Source organism: Podarcis muralis, chromosome 13, assembly GCF_964188315.1.
Source record: "Podarcis muralis chromosome 13, rPodMur119.hap1.1, whole genome shotgun sequence".
NCBI lineage: Eukaryota > Metazoa > Chordata > Lepidosauria > Squamata > Lacertidae > Podarcis > Podarcis muralis.
In genome coordinates, this window is record NC_135667.1 from 47,153,009 (window position 1) to 47,175,686 (window position 22,678).

The window sequence follows — 22,678 nt, forward strand, 5'->3', positions numbered from 1 at the left end:
CTTTTCTGCTAACGCATGTACAAATATTTGTTTAGAAACCTTTTAATAAAAACTAAATTAAAACAGAAGTGGGATGTGGGGGGTCACAATTAGGGTTGCCACATTTGTTCTGGCAAAATACAGGACAGTTGGGGGAAAATTTCTTTTCCCCCACCTGCTGCTTAAGCGACTTCAAAGCAATCCATTACAATCTTTTGCAGGATGGCCCCTCTGGAATTTGTCACACACTCATGCACGCATACACTCACAGGAATCCGTAAATCTGTGCGTGCTTTGCTACATGGAGCTTAAGTACATGACCTTTCACACCCCCTTTCAAACACATGCATTTGGATAGGGTCCCTAACTTGGCAGAAAGATAGGTAGCTGTGTTGGTCTGATGCAGTCTATTAATAACAACAACAACAACAATTTATTATTTATACCCCGCCCATCTGGCTGGGCTTCCCCAGCCACTCTGGGCGGCTCCCAAAAAATATTAAAGTACCGTAATACATCAAACATTAAAAGCTTCCCTAAACAGGGCTGCCTTCAGATGTCTTCTAAAAGTCTGGTAGTTGTTGTTCTCTTTGACATCTGGTGGGAGGGCGTTCCACAGGGAGGGCGCCACTAGCGAGAAGGCCCTCTGACTGGTTCCCTGTAACTTGGCTTCTCGCAGTGAGGGAACTGCCAGAAGGCCCTCGGTGCTGGACCTCAGTGTCCGGGCTGAATGATGGGGGTGGAGACGCTCCTTTAGGTATACTGGACCAAAGCTGTTTAGGGCTTTAAAGGTCAGCACCAACACTTTGAATTGTGCTCGGAAACGTACTGGGAGCCAATGCAGATCTCTCAGGACCGGTGTTATGTGGTCTCGGCGGCCATTCCCAGTCACCAGCCTGGCTGCCGCATTCTGGATTAGTTGTAGATTCCGGGTCACCTTCAAAGGTAGCCCCACGTAGAGCGTATTGCAGTAGTTCAAGCGGGAGATAACTAGAGCATGCACCACTCTGGCAAGGCAGTCCGTGGGCAGGTAGGGTCTCGGCCTGCGTACCAGATGGAGATGGTAAACAGCTGCCCTGGACATATATATATAGACTTCGTATATAAATTGTTGCTAAGACGCTACTGGAAAAACTTTTATATATATATATATATATATATACATATATATATACACACACACACACATGTGTATATATATATACACACACACACACACACACACACACACACACACATATAAACACACACACATACACCTATACACACACACACACACATACACACACACAGTGGTACCTCAGGTTAAGTACTTAATTTGTTCCGGAGGTCCGTACTTAACCTGAAACTGTTCTTAACCTGAAGCACCACTTTAGCTAATGGGGCCTCCTGCTGCTGCCGCGCTGCTGGAGCACGATTTCTGTTCTCATCCTGAAGCAAAGTTCTTAACCTGAAGCACTTTTTGTGGGTTAGCGGAGTCTGTAACCTGAAGCGTATGTAACCTGAGGCACCACTGTATATATATACATACCTATACATATATATATATATATATATATATATATACACACACACACACACACACACACACACATATACATATATATATGTACACACATAAATAAATAAATACACACACACACACACAGGCAGAAAGGGAGAGAGAGAGAAGACCTGAAACACAGGACAAAACTGTATCAATACAGGACGAAATATTTTACATGGAAATACAGGACCATCTTGTATTATACAGGACAGGCGGCAACCCCAGACTGACAACTCAGAGCTTCCCCAGCGCAGCGCTTCTCGCGCGCAGACCCCAACCCGCGCGGAAAGGGCGCACGGCGATGACGCACGAACCGCCACCCGGAAACCCAAACCCCGGCGCAAGCGCAGAGGGTGAGCTAAAGCAAAACATTCCCTGTTGGTGTTCAGAGCTCGTTCCGGCCGCGGCCGAGGGCCTCTGCGCTTGCGCGGCAGCGACGCGGCGTCGGCGTCGGGGGCGGGTCCAGCCCTGACGGCTAAGCCTGAGGGCGGGCGGCGCAGGAGCGAGCCGGGTCTGGCCGCGGCGCTGGCCTGCGGGTCTCGCGAGAGCTGCTGCTGCTCCTCCGCCTCCCTCCCCGCTCCCACCTCCGCCACTTCCACCGCGACGGCTCCAGAAGGTGACCGGCTGCGAGACGGCGCGGGCGGGCCGGCGGCAGAGCGGTGGCGCGGGCGACCATGGAGCCTCCGCCGCCTCCTCTGGCGGAGGTGAAGGGCGGCGGGTGCGAGGCGGACCCCGAAGGGCTGGCCAGGGTGTGCGACCTGCTTCTCCTCAGCGGCGAGGCGCCGCCGCCGCCTCCTCACGGGCAGCAGCCGCCGGCCAAGCGGAGCTGGACCCGGCGTCGTCGGAGGCAGCAGCCGCCGCCGCCTCAGCAGCAGCCGCAACCGCCGGGCGGGGAAAGCGGCGTCGGCGGCCACAGCAGCAGCAGCGAGAGCAGCGAGGAAGAGGAGGAGGACGACGACGAGGAGGAGGAGGAGGAAGATGAGGAGGAGGAGGAGGAAGAGGAAGACGACGAGGACGACGACGAGGAAGAGGAGGAGGAGGAGGAAGTGTCTGAGGTGGGTCGGGTGGGGTGGGGATGGCCGGGGGGGGTCACCTCTGCCTCTTGCCCTCCCCCCCCGAATAGGTCTCCGGGGGGGCGGGAAGGGGAGAGGGGAGTCTCTCCAAGCCAACCACTCAACCCCCCCCCCCCGCATGTCTCTGATCTGGTTTCATAACCTTGTTTTTTTGCCCGGGTGGAAGGAGAGCGCAGCCAGGCGGAGGCATCTGCCCCGTGGGGCTTCTTCAGCGCTGCTGCTGCCTGCCTCCCTGAGGAGGATCGGGGAATTGTGAAGTTGGAAGGGGACCCCCAGGGTCATCTAGCCCAACCCTCTGCAATGCAGGAATCTTTTTGCTCAGTGTAGGGACCGAACCCGCCAGTCTACCTGACAGTCAGAAAGTTCATGTTGCCTGGGGGGGGGGCGGGAAGAGTGAGAGAGCATGAGTGGGGGTCGATCTGGATTCAGGGGTGAGTGGGGGTGAAATGGGGTCCCGGCAGCCTGGATCCGTTCTGCACCCCAAAGCTGGCAGCAGGGCTTGGAGCTGCCGCCGCCGCCGCCACTCTCCCCAAAACAAATGTCCCAGCAGAAGCTGCGCTGTGGCAAGCTTCAAACCACAGCTGTCATCACCCCCGGTGGGAGTCTTACGGGCTGCAATGATCTTGGAAGTGCTTCTTCAGGACAAGGCCCCGCTGGGATCTGTTGGGTTTTTGCTCCGTGGGAATGGCCGCAGCCACTTGCACATGTCTCTTTCTTTCTCCTGGGGTGGGTCAGTAAATTGAGTGGCCTCTGCTATGGGCTGGGGGAAAGGAAAAGGGCTCTTTGAGCTAGAAACACGCATAAGGCTCTTGGAGGCAATGTGAGAGAGGCCTGCTTGCTTGGTGTGTTAGATGCTTTCTCTATCAGTTTTTATTTCGAAAGCTAGTTTCTTATCTGCTGCCTCCTAAATAAAGGCAGTTTCTGCATGTGCTGTAGAGGGAAGCAAGGGGCAGATGGGACTCTTCAACTCATCTAGGAGGAGGAAAATTCTGATCCTAAAGCTCTGCTGCCTGGAGGAATATCTTCAGGAGAAGAAAAGGCTAAGGAGTAAGCCCTACACAAATCCAGAGTGGAGACCCTAAGACAGTTGGATGGTGCCTTGTACGCTCCCTGTCAGCAACCAAGCTGGTGCCAAACGTATTGCTCTGCTCTCCTTTGGACCACATCAATGAGAACGAGAGGGTGGATCATCTGGCTAGCCCAGGACCTCTGCCCAGGACACACTGCTCAGGCATGCACCCTGGGGAGCTGCTAATGCAACATTTAACATCACCCCCGATGGTGCACTCCATTGTCTCTTGAGACTGATGGGTGCCAACAAAGACATAGGCGCATCAGACTATTCTCAAGAGCTGTCTTTTGTACTTGCGTGGCATGCGCTTCTGTGTAAACTACAACTCCCATCATCCCTGACTGCTGTCTGTGATGCCTGGGGCTGATGCGAGTTGTAACTCAACTACATCTGAAGAGCCACCAGTTCCTATCCCTGCCTTAGGTGCTGGTTGTTCAGCCCCTGTTGCCTTCTGTCTTAAGCATGGCTGTTTGCTTTTTTATGAGATTAATTTCCTAGTATGAATCCATATAGTTCCAACCTTACAGCATGATTCTAACCTGATTCTAATCATAAGTCCAGTTGGTTCAGATTGCAGATAATTCCAGGTAAGTGTGGTTGCAATGGCTCCATATTTTAAAACTCAAATGGAGGTAAATCTTATCTGTAGGCATCTCCTCTGTTTTGACCAATTGATGCATGCTTGATTGGTGTGCTACAAAACCCATAACTACTTAATATATTTAAAAGTTTGATGTCTCTGAAGTTGTGAGTCTCCCACCAATTTGATTTTTATATGTGCAATTGACTCTTGAGCCATATACAGAAGTGCATAAAAACATACATATAATTTAAATGAATGCAAGCAGCATGCTGGTGGGAATATATTGTGTCGAGCATCATTAGCTTTTTACAAACCAAGGTGTGGCTATTTATATAATAGAAACAGGCCATGTATAATTTAGCATAGATTTGTTCATATGATTCATGCACAGTTAATACAATGAAGTTCTTCCCTCACTGCCTAGCTCATTCCCTGAAGAAGAAAGCCTTTAAAGCATATCCCACTTAAATCAGTGAGCGTGAAGAATATGCCATATTCTATATGTGGATGATACTTGGCTCCTTACCATAGAATAGCAAGGAAACCAGAGTTCCTGTGTATATTAATGGATGTGGGCTAAGAAGCTGAGGCTTAATTCAGACAAGACAGGTACAGCTGACTCGCATCTTGCACACATATAACTTGCGTGATCACAGCTTTACACGCTTGGCGGCCAGCTGGTTGTGACTGCACAAATTAAACATCAAGAGCTTAAAAGCACTTTCCTGGCACTGAAAGCACCTTTAAACTCTCTGACTTGCTTACCAAGCTTTGGAAAGGTTCTGTGTGGGCCCTGTGAGATTCCCAGAGCCCAGCGTGGGGGGTGATGCCAGCTTGGCGAACCAACTCCAAAATGGTAGGGATGGTTGTGCAGGGGCACTTCTAGGATTGTTCTGGCTAAATGTAATTTTGACTTTGCACACAATCCCTGGAACCTCACCCCCAACGCAGGTTATGAAATAAATATTGAGATTAGACTTTAAAAGGCAGGAAAGGGAACATAGGTTAAGATTTAAGATTGATTACAGGGGCAGTATTGTCAGCTTCCAAGGAAATCAATTTCCTAACCTACCAGAATCTTGCTGACATGGATTTGACAGAATTGTAGATTTTGGTGGATAGGACAGAGGTATGTGGGCCACCGTTTATTTTTTGTGTGAAGAGTGCAGTCAAGAAAGCTAATTCCCAATGGGAATTGTGGGAAGAAGACAGTATCTATGATAGGGAAAGCCCATGCTTCTTAAGGATATACTGTATAGTTCAGTACTAACCCGTTTCTGTCTGTCATAAACAATAGTTGGCCAATCACTCATATCTGCGGAAGCATTCGTGGCCTATAAGAAAAACAGACCAGCCTTAGCAGAGTTTCCCTGCTTGGTTACCTGGAAGCAATTCTTATTCTCCCCAATGGCTAGGTGAGAGGCTGCTACAAGGTTGGTAGTGATATTTTGTGCAATAATCCACTATGAAGTGGCTCTACAGTACATCATAGGAGGTAGGCTGCTTTGTTTTACATCATATGCAGTTTTAAAGAAGTTTTTGGGCAGCCACATTAATTCTTTTCATACATGTGCATCTCAGGTTTCCTCCAAGTAACTTGGAGCAGCATTTCTGCCTCTTGACAGGGTGTGAAGTAGGTTCGACTGAGAGAGTGCTCATGGTCAACTCTATGCCATTGGCAGAGAAGCTATAATGTATTCCCAAGTCAGTATACCTATGTGATGAATGTGAACGGCATGATGTCAACTGCATGTTTTTGTCCTCAACCCCATTGAAATGTGCACTTGGTTAATACTTCAGTATTCAGCTGCTGGGAGGGCCACAATATATCTGTGCTGTATTGCTTTGTTAGAATTTTAAGGTAGGAAGCATTTGGCATTAATGCATGGTTTTCTTAAATCTGTGCAACTGTAGCATTTGTATTGAAAAAAACATTCTGTATGGCCTTAAAATAGCTCTGTTTGTTTTAGCTAGGTTTCTTTTGCTCTTGATTCCCTTTTAGAAACTTGAGAGGAGAAATATCCTACCCTGTAGGTGTTTGTTTTAAGCACAGGACAACTACTGCGGAATACAGAAGGAGTACTATTCATCTATTTTGTGAATAGGTTCTACAGGATAGATATGAGTTCTGTGGACTAAACTTAAAACCAGGTGCTATTAAATGTCCTGAAACATTATTAAAACTGATGGTAATTTATCTCCAGCATCTTCCAAAACCAAAGAGAAACAGTTTACATTTCTATCAAGCTATTGCTAGCAGTAGTTCCAAATGAAAACACAGTTAAAACTATTTTGTTACACTGTGAGTATCAGTCTATACAGAATGATCTAAATCTTCTGTCGTATTCATTTCACATGGATGGTATATTTGTCATCTCCCAGTCAGGCTCCTGATTTTCATCTATGAGAATCTTAAGTGTGCAGGAGCTTCCTTCCTTGTGTGATGACTTACATTAGATGCACAACACTACTGATGTGGCCTTGGACGACTGCATCAACAAACCTATGATTTCTCTAGTGTTCATATACAATAGTGTCTCACAGAAGTCATTCAGGTTCCTCCTCCAACTTTTCTGCATTCATCTTGCATTCTTTTACAAGGTGCATCCAAATGCAAAGGAAAAACTGATGTTTATGGAATCACTATTATAATGCCTGTGGTTATGATGGCCCATATTTTGATCACTGGTTGCAGTTGATGTGTTGCTCCATGTGGCCACCATTGCTGCAATTCTGGAATTTTTTGAGGGTGGCAATTGAAATGCCAAGAAATCTTCACTGCAGGTTGAGGGAAGAACCACTAAGATGTTTTGATTTAGTTTTAGTTTCTTTTCTTTGCTTAGACTCTCTTACGTTTTCCACTGCCTGAACTGTACTTATAGCCAAACGTGGCAGTTTGGGACATGCATATATTAATCTTACAAAATTGCTTTAGACATTCTTCATCTTGGGATCTGCTATCAATTTTTTTCTGTGGAACCTAGAGACCAGAGGCCTAACTTGTTTACTCACATTTTCTATGGTCTGTAAACCTTACCAGCAGCACTGACTCTTATTGTTCCTGTGATCTAATTGTTCCTGATTATTATGCTGCCTGTTTCTCCCTCCTGCTGCCAGTTAGCTGTCATACTCTGTTGGCTCCTGCCTGTGCACAGGAAATGCCATCAGGATGCAAGGGTCTTGGGACTTGTCGTTCTTGAGAGAGCATGTGACATAGGGTAGCATACTACTCTCTTTCTCACCTTCACAAACAACACGTTCTGAAGTGAGAAGTTTTTGTCGCAATATCTGCTCTAGACCTATGTCAAAATATAGATTGATCGTTCCGTTGTGTGAGGACTAGACTACCTTATTCCTTTTGACACTTTTTTTGGAGGAAGGTCAGCCACAGTGTAGAAGTGACAGCTGCCTGGTGGAAACAATGGGAAAATCCAGCATACTTGTTTAACTGTATTTTTATTGCTTACCTAACATTTCTTAACTACTATTCATTGGAAAGATTTCAGGGTGGCATATAAAAGTGTTAAAACAATACAGTGGTACCACGGGTTACAGGCGCTTCAGGTTACAGACCCCGCTAACCCAGAAATAGTACTCGGGTTAAGAACTTTGCTTCAGGATGAGAACAGAAATTGTGCTCCGGCGGCAGCGGGAGGCCCCATTAGCTAAAGTGGTACCTCAGGTTAAGAACAGTTTCAGGTTAAGAACGGACCTCCGGAACGAATCAATCCCTCTTGCTGTTCTGGCTTCTGGGATAGCTGCGCAGCCTGCATTCGCTCCATAAGACGCACACACATTTCCCCTTACTTTTTAGGAGGGAAAAAGTGAGTCTTATAGAGCAAAAAATACGGTAAGTACTTAACCCGAGGTACCACTGTATGTACAACAGAAATGTAGGATTGCGGAAAAACCAAATCAAAAGGCAACCTAGCAATCACTAGTACAAGTAAAGTATTAATTGGTGTCAGAAAGGTGGTAATGTCAACACGCGATGTGACTCCTTAGGGAGGGCAGTTCGGAGATGGGCACCACAGAGCAAGCTATTTCCTTTGTGACTATATAATGCACTTCTGTTAACAAAGATTCCAGGAGAATGGGGTGGGTGGAGAGGGCTTAGAGACATGCAGGGCAGATGTATGTAGTGACTTTGATTACTAAAGCAGCTACTCCAGCTGTGTTGCTCTTCCCTCCAAGTGTATTTCCATGGAAAAATTATTTTCTGTTGCTTGGTAGTTTGAATATTCTAGGGGGCAAACCATCCATCCAGAACAGAGCTCAGATTGCAGCAAGGATGGGCCTTGTTTAACAGCCCTCTTTATCCCCCATTCCAAAATGAATCTGCTGTTCAGCTGCATGCATAAGCTTTGCGCGCCATGGTTTTCCAAGCACCCTTAGGAAGTGGTACATCCAAGTCAACCAGGAAGCCGGACAGAGTACTGGACTTGCATCTTTTATAAATCTGTAGTTATACACTGCCATTTCTTTGGTTTAATAACTGCTCCTTGTTAGATTTTCTGGCACCAATCATATCTAGACATCTCTTTAAAGATAAAGGAAAATACATTTGTGTGAACTTCCCTCAAGCCGATGTGGCAATTATTAGCCACATTTCCCCTCCCAATGAAAATTGTTCTATTATATACTATTGAAATAATTATACAATTGTACCTCCGCTTATGTATCCCTCTGGATGCGTAAACTTCGGGATGCGAACCCGGCAAACCTGGAAGTATTTTTCCGGGTTTCACCGCATGCGCAGAAGTGCTCTACGCGCCATGCACAGAAGTGGTCCTCCAGTTGCAAATTCCTCAGGTTGCAGCCAGACCTCCGGAACGGAACCCATTCACAACCGCAGGTACCACTGTACATCATGTCCAAGGCATCTTACAGCAATAAATATACAAATCAATAAATACTATACTTTTTATACAGATAGTATCAAAAACAAAGCAGTTAAAAGAAGCAATTGAACAACAAAGCAGCTAAAAAACCCTGAAAGATATAATCTATCACTCAGCATTGGAAGGCACATTAACTTAGGTGAACAGCATATTTGAACAAAGAAGGCTTTACATTCTGACAGAATTCCATCAAAGAAGGGGTCAGATGGGCCTCTAAAGAAAGGAAGCAGTATTAGAAACTCAGATATATGAGCTAGACGCCAAATGGCACCTTAAACCTAGGTTACAGTCACCACAATGGAATATCTATTCTCCAGGGGGTTTGGACTAGATCAGGGGTCTGCAACCCGCGGCTCCGGAGCCGCATGTGGCTCTTTTACACCTTTGCTGCGGCTCCGGGGCAGATACTAGCGAGGGGAGGAGGCGCATTGTGCGCCCCGACACTCCCCACTGTGGCGGGCGCTGTACTGGCTGTGACGTCACATGGGGGCGGTGCGTGCGTTAGTCACGCACCGTCCCGACGTCACCTTCCCGCCCGCTGTCAGATCGCGGCTCCGGAGATATATTTGTTTTAAATGTCGCAATGGTTTTGCGGCTCCCAGTTGTTTTCTTTCTTCGGAAACGGGTCCAAGTGGCTCTTTTTGTCTTAAAGGTTGCAGACCCCTGGACTAGATGAACCTCAGGGTCCCTTCCAATACTACATTTCTACGATTTTTTGACCTCAACTACATTGCTTGACTAGCTTGCTTTTACAACAGTTCACTTGTCCCATTATGCAAGAAGGAGAAACACACACAGTGGAAATGGAAATGGTATTAACTGTTGACTAAGGCAGAGGTTTTTAAACTGTGGCCTGTGAATTCCATTTGGGTGGCTTGTGGAAAGCCTGCTGCACAGTCAAATATATCTGTAGTCAGCCCTGCACTTACTTTCCTTGATATGATGATGGAGGACTGAATTATCAAAAGGTTAACAAGGCCCTAGACCCCACGATTTTCATAATGCAGTGCTGGTTTTGATGATGATGGGGAAAACATGTTTTATTTTTCAAATATTTGTACAAGATGGGATTTTCATCGCTTGCTGCCCTCAAAAACAAAACTGTGACGACTGCTGGACCCAATCCAAGGCTAAAGAGACAACTTTTGCTGTGCACAAGTCAGCTGACTCATCAGAGCTGTCAGTCGCATTTGGACCTGCGACAGTAGCAACACGTGCCGGTGGAATTTCGAACACTGGAAGGAAGTGTGTCACAGAGCCTGGGTGTAGCTATCAATAAAGTCCCCCCTCCCCAATATCCCTGTGAGATATGTCCTGGTAACTGGTTTGGATTAGCAGTTGATCAGTAGTGTTATGAACCAGCTGAAGTTCCAAATGATTTTCAAGAGCAGTTCCATGTAGTATGTTGTTATAACTCTGTCAAGATGTAACTAAGGTTGATTGTCAGCTTAGCCTCAAGGAATGGGCATAGTTCATGCATCAGCATAAGCTGTGCAAATCCACCCCTGGCCATCATTGACATCTGTGCATCTAGGCACACCTGTGGGTTCAAGAGTATACCCACAATACAATGGGAATTTTACGCTATCTAGCACAGGTTGAATCCTACCCGCTGCTCTAAATTTTACTGCCCTGGAGCACCTCTGTCTTGTGGAACACAGAACTTTACTATTTCTTGCCATTATATTGCAGGAACAGCTGGATCTGACCTTTGAACCGCAAGTTGCAACTTGTCAATGATATACCTTCAGGTTTCAGACTAACTCTGTCCACCCATGTTGGCCATTGGATTATTGCTGGGCCTCAAAGAGTATAAGAGGACTTCCTTTTTCAGTTAAGTCTTGCCGGAGCAGCAAGGTCTTCCTGAGTTTTAGTGTTTTCCTAGTTATTGGTCAGTCCTGATTTTATGCAGGAATCTCAACTAAAGCATCCATGACAGATGGCTATCCAACCTCTGTTTAAAAATCTCCAAGGAAGGAGAGTCCATCACCTTCCAAGGGAGTCTGTTCTGCTATCAGATCTTGCCATCAGAATGTTTTTCCTGATGTTTAGTTCAAATCTCCTTTCTTAATAACTTGAAACCATTGGTTTGGGTCCTAACCTCCAGAGCAGGAGAAAACAAGCCTGCTCCATCTTCCATGTGATAGCTCTTGAAGATGCTTATCATATCTCCTCTCAGTCTCCTCTTTTTCAGGCTAAACATGCCCAGCTCCCTCAACCATTCTTCATAAGGCTTGGTTTCCAGATCCTTGATCATCTTGGTCGCCCTCCTCTAAACATATTCCAGCTTGTCAATATCCTTCTTAAATTGTGGTGTGCAGAACTGGACACGGGACTCCAGGTGTGATCTGACCAAGGCAGAATACCTTGGGACTATTAAGACACTATACTTCTCTTGATGCAGCCTAGAATAGCATTATCTTCTGCTGCTGCATCTGCATCACACTGCTAACTCTTTTTAAGCTTGTTGTCTTTTCACATGTGCCACTGGCAAGCCGGATGTTCCCTATCTTATATTGGTGCTGCTGGTTCTTTCTCCCTAAGTATCGAACATTATATTTGTCTCTATTGAAAATGATTTTGTTAGTTTTGGTCAAGTTCTCTAATCTGTTACGGTCATCTCGAATCCCGATTCCCGCCCCCACCCCCCAGTAGTGATAGCTGCCCCTCCCACTTTGGTGTCATCTGCAGATTTGATGAGCGGCCCCACAGTTCCAACAATGAGCCCAGGACATAACCCTGCAGCACCCCATTTGACCCCTTTTTCCAGGATGATGAGGAACCATTAGTGAGCACTTGTTGAGTTTGGTCAGTCAACACAATGCATTGCTCTTCATGGTTCCTATTGTTATTCAAACTAGGTTCTAGTGTGGTTCCCCTCCAAAGGAAAAGGAGAATGGAGCAAACTACCCTATGTATAATCTATGCTGTGCCTCTTATTTAGGTTAATAAGTTATAAGCCTTGTGCCACTATGTGTAGCTTTATCTCTCAAGCTGGAATAAATTCAGTCTGAAAAAGTTTCAAGGGGTAGGATCACATTTATAGTTTAAGGCACTTGCAATGTTTTGTAGCCAAGGGAACAGGATTTTCTTGGATCTCTCTGTTAGATCTAATGCACACTATTTTAGTAATTCACTGGGCAAATGAACTATTAATGAAACATAAAAGCACAGTTATTTGCATGTTCCAAAGTCTTCATGACCAAATACCTCAAGTATTGCCTGTCAGAACTTCTTAATAATTTTCTCACTTTCTTAGAGGTGACATTGCCACCTACTTTCCACATCCTCTTACACTCACATTGTATAACAAAGTTGCCTATGACCTTAAAAGTAAAGGTAAAGGGACCCCTGACCATTAGGTCCAGTCGTGACCGACTTTGGGGTTGCGGCGCTCATCTCGCTTTATTGGCCGAGGAAGCCGGCGTACAGCTTCCGGGTCATGTGGCCAGCGTGACTAAGCCGCTTCTGGTGAACCAGAGCAGCGCACGGAAACGCCATTTACCTTCCCGCCGGAGTGGTACCGATTTATCTACTTGCACTTTGACGTGCTTTCGAACTGCTAGGTTGGCAGGAGCAGGGACTGAGCAACGGGAGCTCACCCCTTTGCGAGGATTCGAACTGCCGGCCTTCTGAACGGCAAGTCCTAGGCTCAGTGGTTTAACCCACAGCGCCACCCACGTCCGCCTTTGACCTTAGCCTGAGATAATTTCAGTAGTGATATTGATGCTGCTTTTTTATTTTAGAGATCTTAGTTTGTTTTGCTTTAATATCCTCCTTATTCCATTATGTGGGAATATCACACTGAATATCTGTATCTAGCATTACCAGTTATTTGTTATTGTCTGTCATCCTAAAACTGCATTTTACCGTGTATAAGGATGGGGTAAAGTATAAGGATGGCGCTGTGGGTTAAACCACTGAGCCTAGGGCTTGCCGATCAGAAGGTCGGCGGTTCGAATCCCCACGATGGGGTGAGCTGCCGTTGTTCGGTCCCTGCTCCTGCCAACCTAGCAGTTCGAAAGCACGTCAAAGTGCAAGTAGATAAATAGGTACCGCTCCGGCGGGAAGGTAAACGGCGTTTCCGTGCACTATGGTTCGCCAGAAGCGGCTTAGTCCTGCTGGCCACATGACCCGGAAGCTGTCTGCAGACAAACGGCGGCTCCCACGGCCAGTAAAGCGAGATGAGCATGCAACCCCAGAGTCGTCTGCGACTGGACCTAATGGTCAGGGATAACTTTGCCTTTACCTTACCGTGTATAGGATGATGCTTTTTTATTTTTTTAAAAAAGTTACAAATTGTGGGTTGTCTTATACACGGATATTGCAGAGGGTGGACGGGCGATTGGTTGCACCTGCGAATAGGAGATTGTCTGCGGTGATTTGATGGGTGATTGGTGACTGCTGGCGATTGGCTGCTGCGGCAATTGGGTGGGCAATTGGTTGCTGTGATAAGGCGGGTGAGCGGCACCCCCCCCCCAAAAGCTCAACAACTCTCTGCAATCTCTCCCCCATTTTTCCACGTTATACACGGAAAAATCTGGTATACATTTAAAATAAACCACTGCTTAATAGCATTAACTTTTGTGTTCTTTGTTACACAATTATTTATAGCAGAATTTAGCCAGCAATCTTATTCATACTTACTTCCAGCTAAGACCCATTTACCTTATTGGGTACAAGTATAGCATCACCCTGTTAATCACTTTTATTTTTCTGCACCACACTACGAAAAACCTTCATTTGGGACCAATAGGCATGGCGTAACACTGATTTAAAACTTGGAAGTATGAAACTTGCAGAGCAGTTCTGTACTAATATCACGCAGGGGAGGGGGGAGATGTATCACTCATCTCTCCCCCACCCCCCACCACCGTCCAATTCTGAAGCCAGCTGAAGTGAGATCACCCTAGTTATCTTCCATACCCTAGCAACAAAGAGATAACATGTGATGAAGCCATGGCCTTCATTGATCAGTATCCTGAATGGAAGAGATTCTGAAAGGCAAAGAAATGTGCATAGGGTTGTTGGCTGGCCACCCCAGCAACCCTTTTGTGCTTGGGACAGTGGTTTGGCAGCAGAGTAGGTTTTCCCAGTAGTGATGTATGGAAGTGAAAGTTGGACCATAAAGAAGGCTGATCGCCGAAGAATTGATGCTTTTGAATTATGGTGCTGGAGGAGACTCCTGAGAGTCCCATGGACTGCAAGAAGATCAAACCTATCCATTCTGAAGGAAATCAGCCCTGAGTGCTCAATGGAAGGACAGATCCTGAAGCGAGGCTCCAATACTTTGGCCACCTCATGAGAAGAGAAGACTCCCTGGAAAAGACCCTGATGTTGGGAAAGATGGAGGGCACAAGAAGAAGGGGACGACAGAGGATGAGATGGTTGGACAGCGTTCTCGAAGCTACCAGCATGAGTCTGACCAAACTGCGGGAGGCAGTGGAAGACAGGAGTGCCTGGCGTGCTCTGGTCCATGGGGTCACGAAGAGTAGGACACGACTAAACGACAAGAAGGTATATTAGCATGTTTGTGCTTCAATTATGCAGTGTTTTGGCTACATTACATTACACAAACTGTGTCTCAGGGCAGAAGGAGCAGCTGCTGCAGTATCTGCATCGCAGGAATGACAACATTATCAAAGTACAGTGGTGGTTTCCCCCACCCCCAGAAAGATCTAGACAAGCAATCCCAAGGTTTCCTCTCCAATTTTCAACTTCTTTCCCATGGTTGGGCAGTGTTCTCAAAGCTACGAACATGAGTTTGACCAAGCTGCGAGAGGCAGTGGAAGATGGGAGTGCCTGGTGTGCTCTGGTCCATGGGGTCACGAAGAGTCAGACACGACTAAGCGACTAAACAACAACAACATAGTAGGTGTAGTTTTCCTGATTGCACCAGCTTCGTGGCAGGAACACTTACCTGTCATGGAGCTTGCAAGGGTACAGGCAACTGCCCTGAAGGAAGTAGGTTACTAATCCCATAAAGAAACAGCCAGGAAAATCTTGGTCCTTGCTGTTGGTTGGACAGTTCAAACAACACACTATTGTTCAGTTACAGCAAACAAGGTGGGGGAAACAAGACAGTCCCAGCAGTTAAATTTTGCAATGTCTCTTTTCCCCTTCCCTTGCTTAAATGTGTTGGGTGCCTTCTCCTGGTACTCTTAGTTGTGGGAATGGAGTTTGGTGTTGGGTCTGGGGTCCTAAGGTGTGTATCCAGTGGGGTTCTCAGCTCAGGAACATTAGCCGTGTGGGCTATGGAAACCTTCAGTTTTGTGCACAACGCCCTTTCCTCATAGTTTTACATTGCCAAAGTTCCCGCTTGCAAACTCGAAGTGTGAACTACATGAGGCCAGGGAATTAAAACCCATTCAGTAAACTCTTATCATCTGAGTTGTGGTCTTCCTCTTTGAGGTTTATATATTGATGGTGATGTGTTGTGATTGGGTGCTGAATTGCACTACATCCTATGCTCTTGTGGCAACTATTGATGCAAGCGGCTGTTTTAATTCTCCCCTTTCATTTAAGTTGATGGCAGCAACTTATTGGTGCCAGGTTCTGGTGTAAAGTTGCACTGTTTACAGGAACATGGTGTGATTGAAGGGGCATAGGGAATGATGTAACAGTACTTCTCTGTTGCCCATGAGTGCACTGTTTAAACTCTTCTGCTGGCATATCTTTGCTGAGGAATTGTTCTGCAGATGTAAGATCCTACATTTTTCGTGGCAGTGGCGTTTCTGGCACTCTGTGACTGTAAAGGAGGCGTTCAGCAAATCCTGTTGCTTCTCAGCTGACATATAGTCAGCATAAGATTGCACCTTTTTCTTCTATGTAATATTTCAGATAAGTTCCAAATAAAGACTTGCTGGTGGTCTTCTGGCAAAGCTACTTATTGACAATGACTGTAAATAAGGAAAAAGCAATATATGTCAATCATAATATCTTTGCTAACCAAATCAAACTCTAGATAAAACAGCCAAATAAAACACCGAAGTGTTATCTTTTTTCTTAAATATGTTCTTCTAGAGGTCAGATTCTTATACTACTTGGGTTTTGTTGTTGTGATCTTAAAGAACTAAAAGTTCATTTTTGTTTACTTAAAGACTGCTTATTCTTCACTTACTGTATGATATCTAGAGTTGTGAAATTTCCAGAAATTTTGAAACCATGGGAACACCCATCTTCCCTTTTCTATGGGGAAAAATGGATTTTGGGGAAAATATTTTTTAAATGCAGTATGTTTTTTTAAAAAAGTATTTTACATATCAAAAGCCACTTTTTGAGCATAAAATGTATTATGTTTACCATAGATATAATCTCTGGCATATTAAAAGTGCAGGTTATTCAGACAACAGTTACAGGCTGCTTAACTTTAAGGAATCTAGCAACTATTTGCTTGTGGCCATGAATAAGGAGTAGGTAAAAAAATAAAATGAAAACAGAAACCACTAATATTGTAAAACCATTTATTTTTTATTCTGAAAATTATTATGTCTTTTCTAATCCCCCACAGTGTCAAGCAGACATAAAAGGAGATGAGAAAAAGAGGGGAAATAAGTTTCAATGAACACAACATGAAATTTAATCAGTCTCCTTTTCTACACTGTCATAATCTGTTTTTGTTTCTTTGTATTTGTCATCATGTTTATCACAGCCTTCTAAAATCTGAAGGTTTGCCCAAACTGTAACAAGCTTCTACCATTTCATATGTCAGGTCCCCCCCCCCATTGGGTGTCTTTCCAAACATAGACAATTTCTTTCACATGCTGCAGAAGATGGGGGAATCTGAGTTAGAGGTGGAATCTACACACACACAAAATCGCTGTGAAAAATACATTGAATTTTGCATAGCTCGCTGTCGCCATCTAGTGTCATGTTTGTATTGTGCACTTTACAACACATTTGCAACGTTTTATTTGCAGCTGTGCCGCTGAGTACAGAGGCTATGTTGTGCAGAGGTTTTGCCATCATTTTGCAGGAGGGATATCCTTGGCAGAATTCCAGACTGCATTCCTTGGCTAAATACCAGAAGATGTTCTGTTCACTTCAATGTATGAAACTACCTTTCGAACACCAAACCCTAACTGTGCTTCTTGGTTTGTAATCCATTCAAATGCAGAAGCAGTCCTATGCTCATTTACGTTTCTGCATTTGAAACTTGGATCCACCACCTTTGCAGCAGCACAGATTGGATGGCAACAAAATTATGTTGCTCTGTCCTTTTACCCCACTTTCCGTCAAGAGGACAGAAAACTCTACAGTGGACGCTCGGGTTGCAAACGTGATCCATGCGGGAGGCACGTTTGCAACTCGCAGTGGTGCATCTGCGCACGGGTGGGTCGCGATGTGGCGCTTATGTGCAAAGTGTGATTTAGTGTTTCTGCGCATGCGCAAGCGCCGAAACGCGGAAGTAACCCATTCCGGTACTTCAGGGTTCGGCGCGGTGGGCAACCCGAGAACGTGCAACCTGAAGCATCTGTAACCCGAGGTATGACTGTATTTGTAACTATTGAGGTTCAGCTTATTGGGCTGGATTCCAGTTCATAATCAGTCATGAAGCTCCTTTAGTTGCTCAGTGCCATCCGCTGCCTTTAAGCCTTTCCTACCTTTCACTGTACATGGGTGGCGCTGGGGTCTAAACCACTGAGCCTAGGACTTGCCGATCGGAAGGTTGGCGGTTCGTATCCCTCGACGGCGTGAGCTCCCGTTGCTCTGTCCCAGCTCCTGCCAACCTGCCGTTTGAAAGCATGTCGAAGTGGAAGTACATAAATAGGTACCACTCCGGCGGGAAGGTAAACAGCGTTTCCGTGTGCTGCTCTGGTTTCGCCAGAAGCGGCTCAGTCATGCTGGCCACATGACCCAGAAAAACTGTCTGTGGACAAACGTCGGCTCCCTCGGCCAGTAAAGCGAGATGAGCGCCTCAACCCCAGAGTCATTCGTGACTGGACTTAACTGTCAGGGGTCCTTTACCTTTATTTTTTTACCTTTAACTGGTATGGAAGGATAAAAGTGGGTGGGGGAGGGGGAGAGCCTATGAGTATCACTTGGAGCTTATTGGAGGTAGGATGTTGTAAATAATGTTGTAAATAAATAGTTCTGTTTATTCCGTTCGGCTTGTCAGCATTCTGTTCCCATTGAACATGAACATTTACTCTTTAAACATACACCCCTCCGTACTTTTGTTCTTGGCAAACCTCAGTTCCCACCGCTTCTCCCAAAGCATGCTGATATATTCCTCCAGTTACACTTGCTCAATCTTGGGTCCCCAGATGTTGTTGGACTACAATACCCATCATTTCCAACCATTGACCATGCTGGCTGGGGCTGATGGGAGTTGTAGTCCAACATCGTCTGTGGACCCAAGATTCGGAAAACTTGCTGTGGTACCATGGTGCTGGCATTTTGGCAATATAAGTAAAGACATTTGAAGAAGTGATATCACTTTTAGTATACATGCTGATAATGACATCATTGTATAGAGAAAATATTTAGGAAGTCCCCCCCCCCAGCTTTTCTCCCTGACCCCACCCATGTACTTTCTTTAAAGAGTCAATAAGAGAGAGCCAAGACTGCTTTGATGGGAGTAATAAATAGCATCTATTTATTTAGTGAACGAAGTCAATATATTCCATTGCTTTGGAGCTAGAGAAATAAAAATAGCAAATACGATTCTTACTTTGGTTCCATGCTGACCTTGTACCACAGGCATAGGCCAACTCGGCCCTCCAGATGTTTTGAGACCACAACTCCCATCATTCCTGACCACTGGTCCTGTTAGCTAGGGATCATGGGAGTTGTAGTCCCCAAACATCTGGAGGGGCAAGTTTGCCTATGCCTGTTGTATGGGTCAGCACTAATAATTTCACAAGTGCTGTTGAACCCCATATGATGCTCAAGCTTGACAAAAATACAGTGGTACCTTGGGTTACGTTAGCTTCGGGTAACGTAATTTCGGGTTGCGAACGCGGCAAACCCAGAAGTGTATACTTCCGGGTTTCGCCCCACGCACATGTGCAGAAGTGCTCTTTGTGCATGTGCAGAAGCGGCAGCTCTGGATACAGACTTTCGGGGTAAGTACGGACCCCCGGGTTGAATTAAGTTCATATCCGGAGGCTCCACTGTAAAGTAAAATGTAAAAATGACACTTCAGTATGCCGATGATACCCAGCTCTACCTCTCTTTTAAATCAGAACCAGTGAAGGCGGTGAAGGTCCTGCGTGAGTGTCTGGAGGCGGTTGGAGGATGGATGGCGGCTAACAGATTGAGATTGAATCCTGACAAGACAGAAGTACTGTTTTTGGGGGACAGGAGGCGGGCAGGTGTGGAGGATTCCCTGGTCCTGAATGGGGTAACTGTGCCCCTGAAGGACCAGGTGCGCAGCCTGGGAGTCATTTTGGACTCACAGCTGTCCATGGAGGCACAGGTCAAATCTGTGTCCAGGGCAGCTGTTTACCAGCTCCATCTGGTACGTAGGCTGAGACCCTATCTGCCTGCGGACTGTCTCGCCAGAGTGGTGCATGCTCTGGTTATCTCCCGCTTGGACTACTGCAATGCACTCTACGTGGGGCTACCTTTGAAGGTGACTCGGAAACTACAATTAATCCAGAATGCGGCAGCTAGACTGGTGACTGGGGGCGGCCGCCGAGACCATATAACACCGGTCTTGAAAGACATGCATTGGCTCCCAGTACGTTTCCGAGCACAATTCAAAGTGTTGGTGCTGACCTTTAAAGCCCTAAACGGCCTCGGTCCAGTATACCTGAAGGAGCGTCTCCACCCCCATCATTCTGCCCGGACGCTGAGGTCCAGCGCCGAGGGCCTTCTGGCGGTTCCCTCATTGCGAGAAGCAAAGCTACAGGGAACCAGGCAGAGGGCCTTCTCGGTAGTGGCGCCCGCCCTGTGGAACGCCCTTCCAGCAGATGTCAAAGCGATAAACAACTACCTAACATTCAGAAGACATCTTAAGGCAGCCCTGTTCAGGGAAGTTTTTAACATGTGATTTTACTGTATTTTTGGTTTTTATGGAAGCCGCCCAGAGTGGCTGGGGAGGCCCAGCCAGATGGGCGGGGTATAAATAATAAATTATTATTACTATTATTATTACTTATGTCTTAAGTAAAAAATAATGGTGATGGCTTTGTTGGTCTTTTACAGGAAAACAGAAACCATGTATAAAATTGCTTTCTCTTCCGGAATGGTTACAACTTCAGGTTTTATTCTCAAAACAAACATGGAAATAAAGCATTTAACTAAAATAGTGGAGGGAAGCTGACATCAGAAGTGACATGTTTCTGCCAATCCTTTGCCATGCTGTTCTCCCATTTTATTTTATTTTTTATTTAAAATTACGCATTAAGATTTGGGGTGAATGCCTTAGTCCATTCAGTTCAACTCCCTGCCCTAAGATGGAAGCCTTTCCTTGTCCTACAGTGAAGGTTTCCTTGCCATTCTAGGCACTTAGTACCTATTGAATTCCTCCTGTAGTTAATAAATCAATGTGTTCTTCCTTTTAGTGGAGATTTATACGGAAAGGGAAAGAGGAAAGAGCACCCTGGTCCTTAAAATATCTGAGTAGATAATGTATAGCCACCATAGTGCTGCCAAGGGGTGGGGGCAATGGCACAGCTGCATGACTAGGGTAGTGTAATAGTAGCTGTAGTGAGAAGAATGGGGTGAGGACCAGCTTTCATTGCCAAGCAATTTGTAAGACTAAGTTAGCTGACATCTTGGATGAGTAGCAAATAGTTGCTGGAAACTGCAGGAGGGGAGAATTCCCTGGTGCTCATGTCCTGCTTTGCAGGTTTCCCATCAGTATGGCCATTATGAGAACAGGAGGCTGGACTGGGCCATTTGCCTGATCCAGAATTCCTAAGGGATGAAGTCCCACGATACATTTTGCTTTAAACATAATTGATGTGGGGTTGGGTCTGGGGAGAGAGGGAGAAAGAGATGTGTGTAGTGCTTTTGGCATCCACACTGGCTTTAATGTAGTTACCATTTTCTTTTGCACACAGTACAGTCATACCTTGGGTTGAATATGCTTCAGGTTGAGCGCTTTCAAGTTACACTCCGCGGTGACCCGGAAGTAACGGAACGCGTTACTTCCGGGTTTTGCCGCTCATGCATGCGCAGACGCTCAAAATGATGTTGTGCACGGAAGCGGCAAAACGCGACCCACGCAGACATGCAGTTGCATGTTACGTTCTACTCAGGGTGCGAATGGGGCTCCGGAACGGATCCCGTTCGCATTCAGAGGTACCACTGTATGTACAAAGTATGTTGGATTTAATATCTGACAGACTTCAGGGTTCTCTGTATCGTTTGTTGGAAGCAGGTAATTACTTGGCTCCAGTTATGACCTGGGAAAAAACCCAACAACATTGTGTTGAACACCCCCCCCCCCAAAAAAAAACCCCATCCCACCCCCAATTTCCAGGAGAACCCGCAGTCTATAGTAATTTTGAAACTGTTCACAGCAGCGACAGAAGGAACATAGTAAAAAAGATTAAACTCATTCTTAATCATAATCATTGTATTTATTTTATTTTAAGTATTGTTATCCCACAATTCGGGACACGGGTGGCGCTGTGGGTTAAACCTCAGAGCCTAGGACTTGCCGATCAGGAGGTCGGCGGTTCGAATCCCCGCGACGGGGTGAGCTCCCGTTGCTTGGCCCCTGCTCCTGCCAACCTAGCAGTTTGAAAGCACGTCAAAGTGCAAGTAGATAAATAGGTGCCGCTCTGGCGGGAAGGTAAACGGCGTTTCCGTGCGCTGCTCTGGTTCACCAGAAGCGGTTTAGTCATGCTGGCCACATGACCTGGAAGCTGTACGCCGGTAAAGCGAGATGAGTGCCGCTACACTAGAGTCGGTCACGACTGGGCCTAATGGTCAGGGGTCCCTTTACCTTTACCTATCCCAGAATTCAGCCAAAACAAAGAGAAGTTTTCAAAGGTCACCTATAACAGCCTCTGCTCTCAGGTTTGCAGTAAAAAAAAAAAAAAAGAATGGAATGGAATATTTTCAAGGAGAGGCAGAGGCGCCAACTTGTGCCCAAGACTGGGGGGCGGTGGCACATGTCACGCATGTGTGACATTATGTATGCTGCGTCATGTGCGTGCGTAACGTCATATGCGTGTAGCACACAGCATCATATAATCAGGAGGAGACTGAGCGCAGAACCCAGAGTGGTGCGGCTTCAGTGGCCAGCGGCTCCTCTTTCGCGTTTATGTGGAGCCAGTCACTGAAGCTGTATCGCTCTTGGCTCCATGCTCAGCCTCCTTTGCCCACTTCCAACAGATTTTCTTGGTGGGCAAACACACCTCAGCCCCATAGGGTTGGTGCACCTGAGGAGAGGAAGCAGCCCCCTACAGCTGGGGACTAGAGTCAGTAAAGTCTTCCTGTTTGTCCTGTATATGCTTCAGTTGCACAAGGAACAGGCATAAGAATATTTTGTACATGTATGGTGGACCTGTGAAAAAATCAAAAGCTTCTGGAACATAGTATATGACAAGCTTAAAAAAAAGTTTA

At 46.0% G+C, this 22,678-nt stretch overlaps 1 protein-coding gene across 5 annotated transcripts in view; it reads left to right on the forward strand.

Annotated features, from left to right (window-relative positions):
* The first annotated feature begins 2,046 nt into the window (after positions 1 to 2,046).
* Positions 2,047 to 22,678, forward strand: part of ANKRD17 (ankyrin repeat domain 17) — a 109,381-nt gene continuing 88,749 nt past the window's right edge. For 2 of the 5 annotated variants that reach the window (XM_077917558.1, XM_077917559.1), the window contains exon 1: positions 2,049 to 2,580. In XM_077917558.1, coding sequence (XP_077773684.1) covers positions 2,200 to 2,580 — 381 coding nt within the window. In that variant the 5' untranslated portion in view covers positions 2,049 to 2,199. Of the gene's footprint in view, positions 2,581 to 22,678 lie in introns of all 5 variants that reach the window. The other 3 variants (XM_077917561.1, XM_077917562.1, XM_077917560.1) reach the window with 2 other exon arrangements.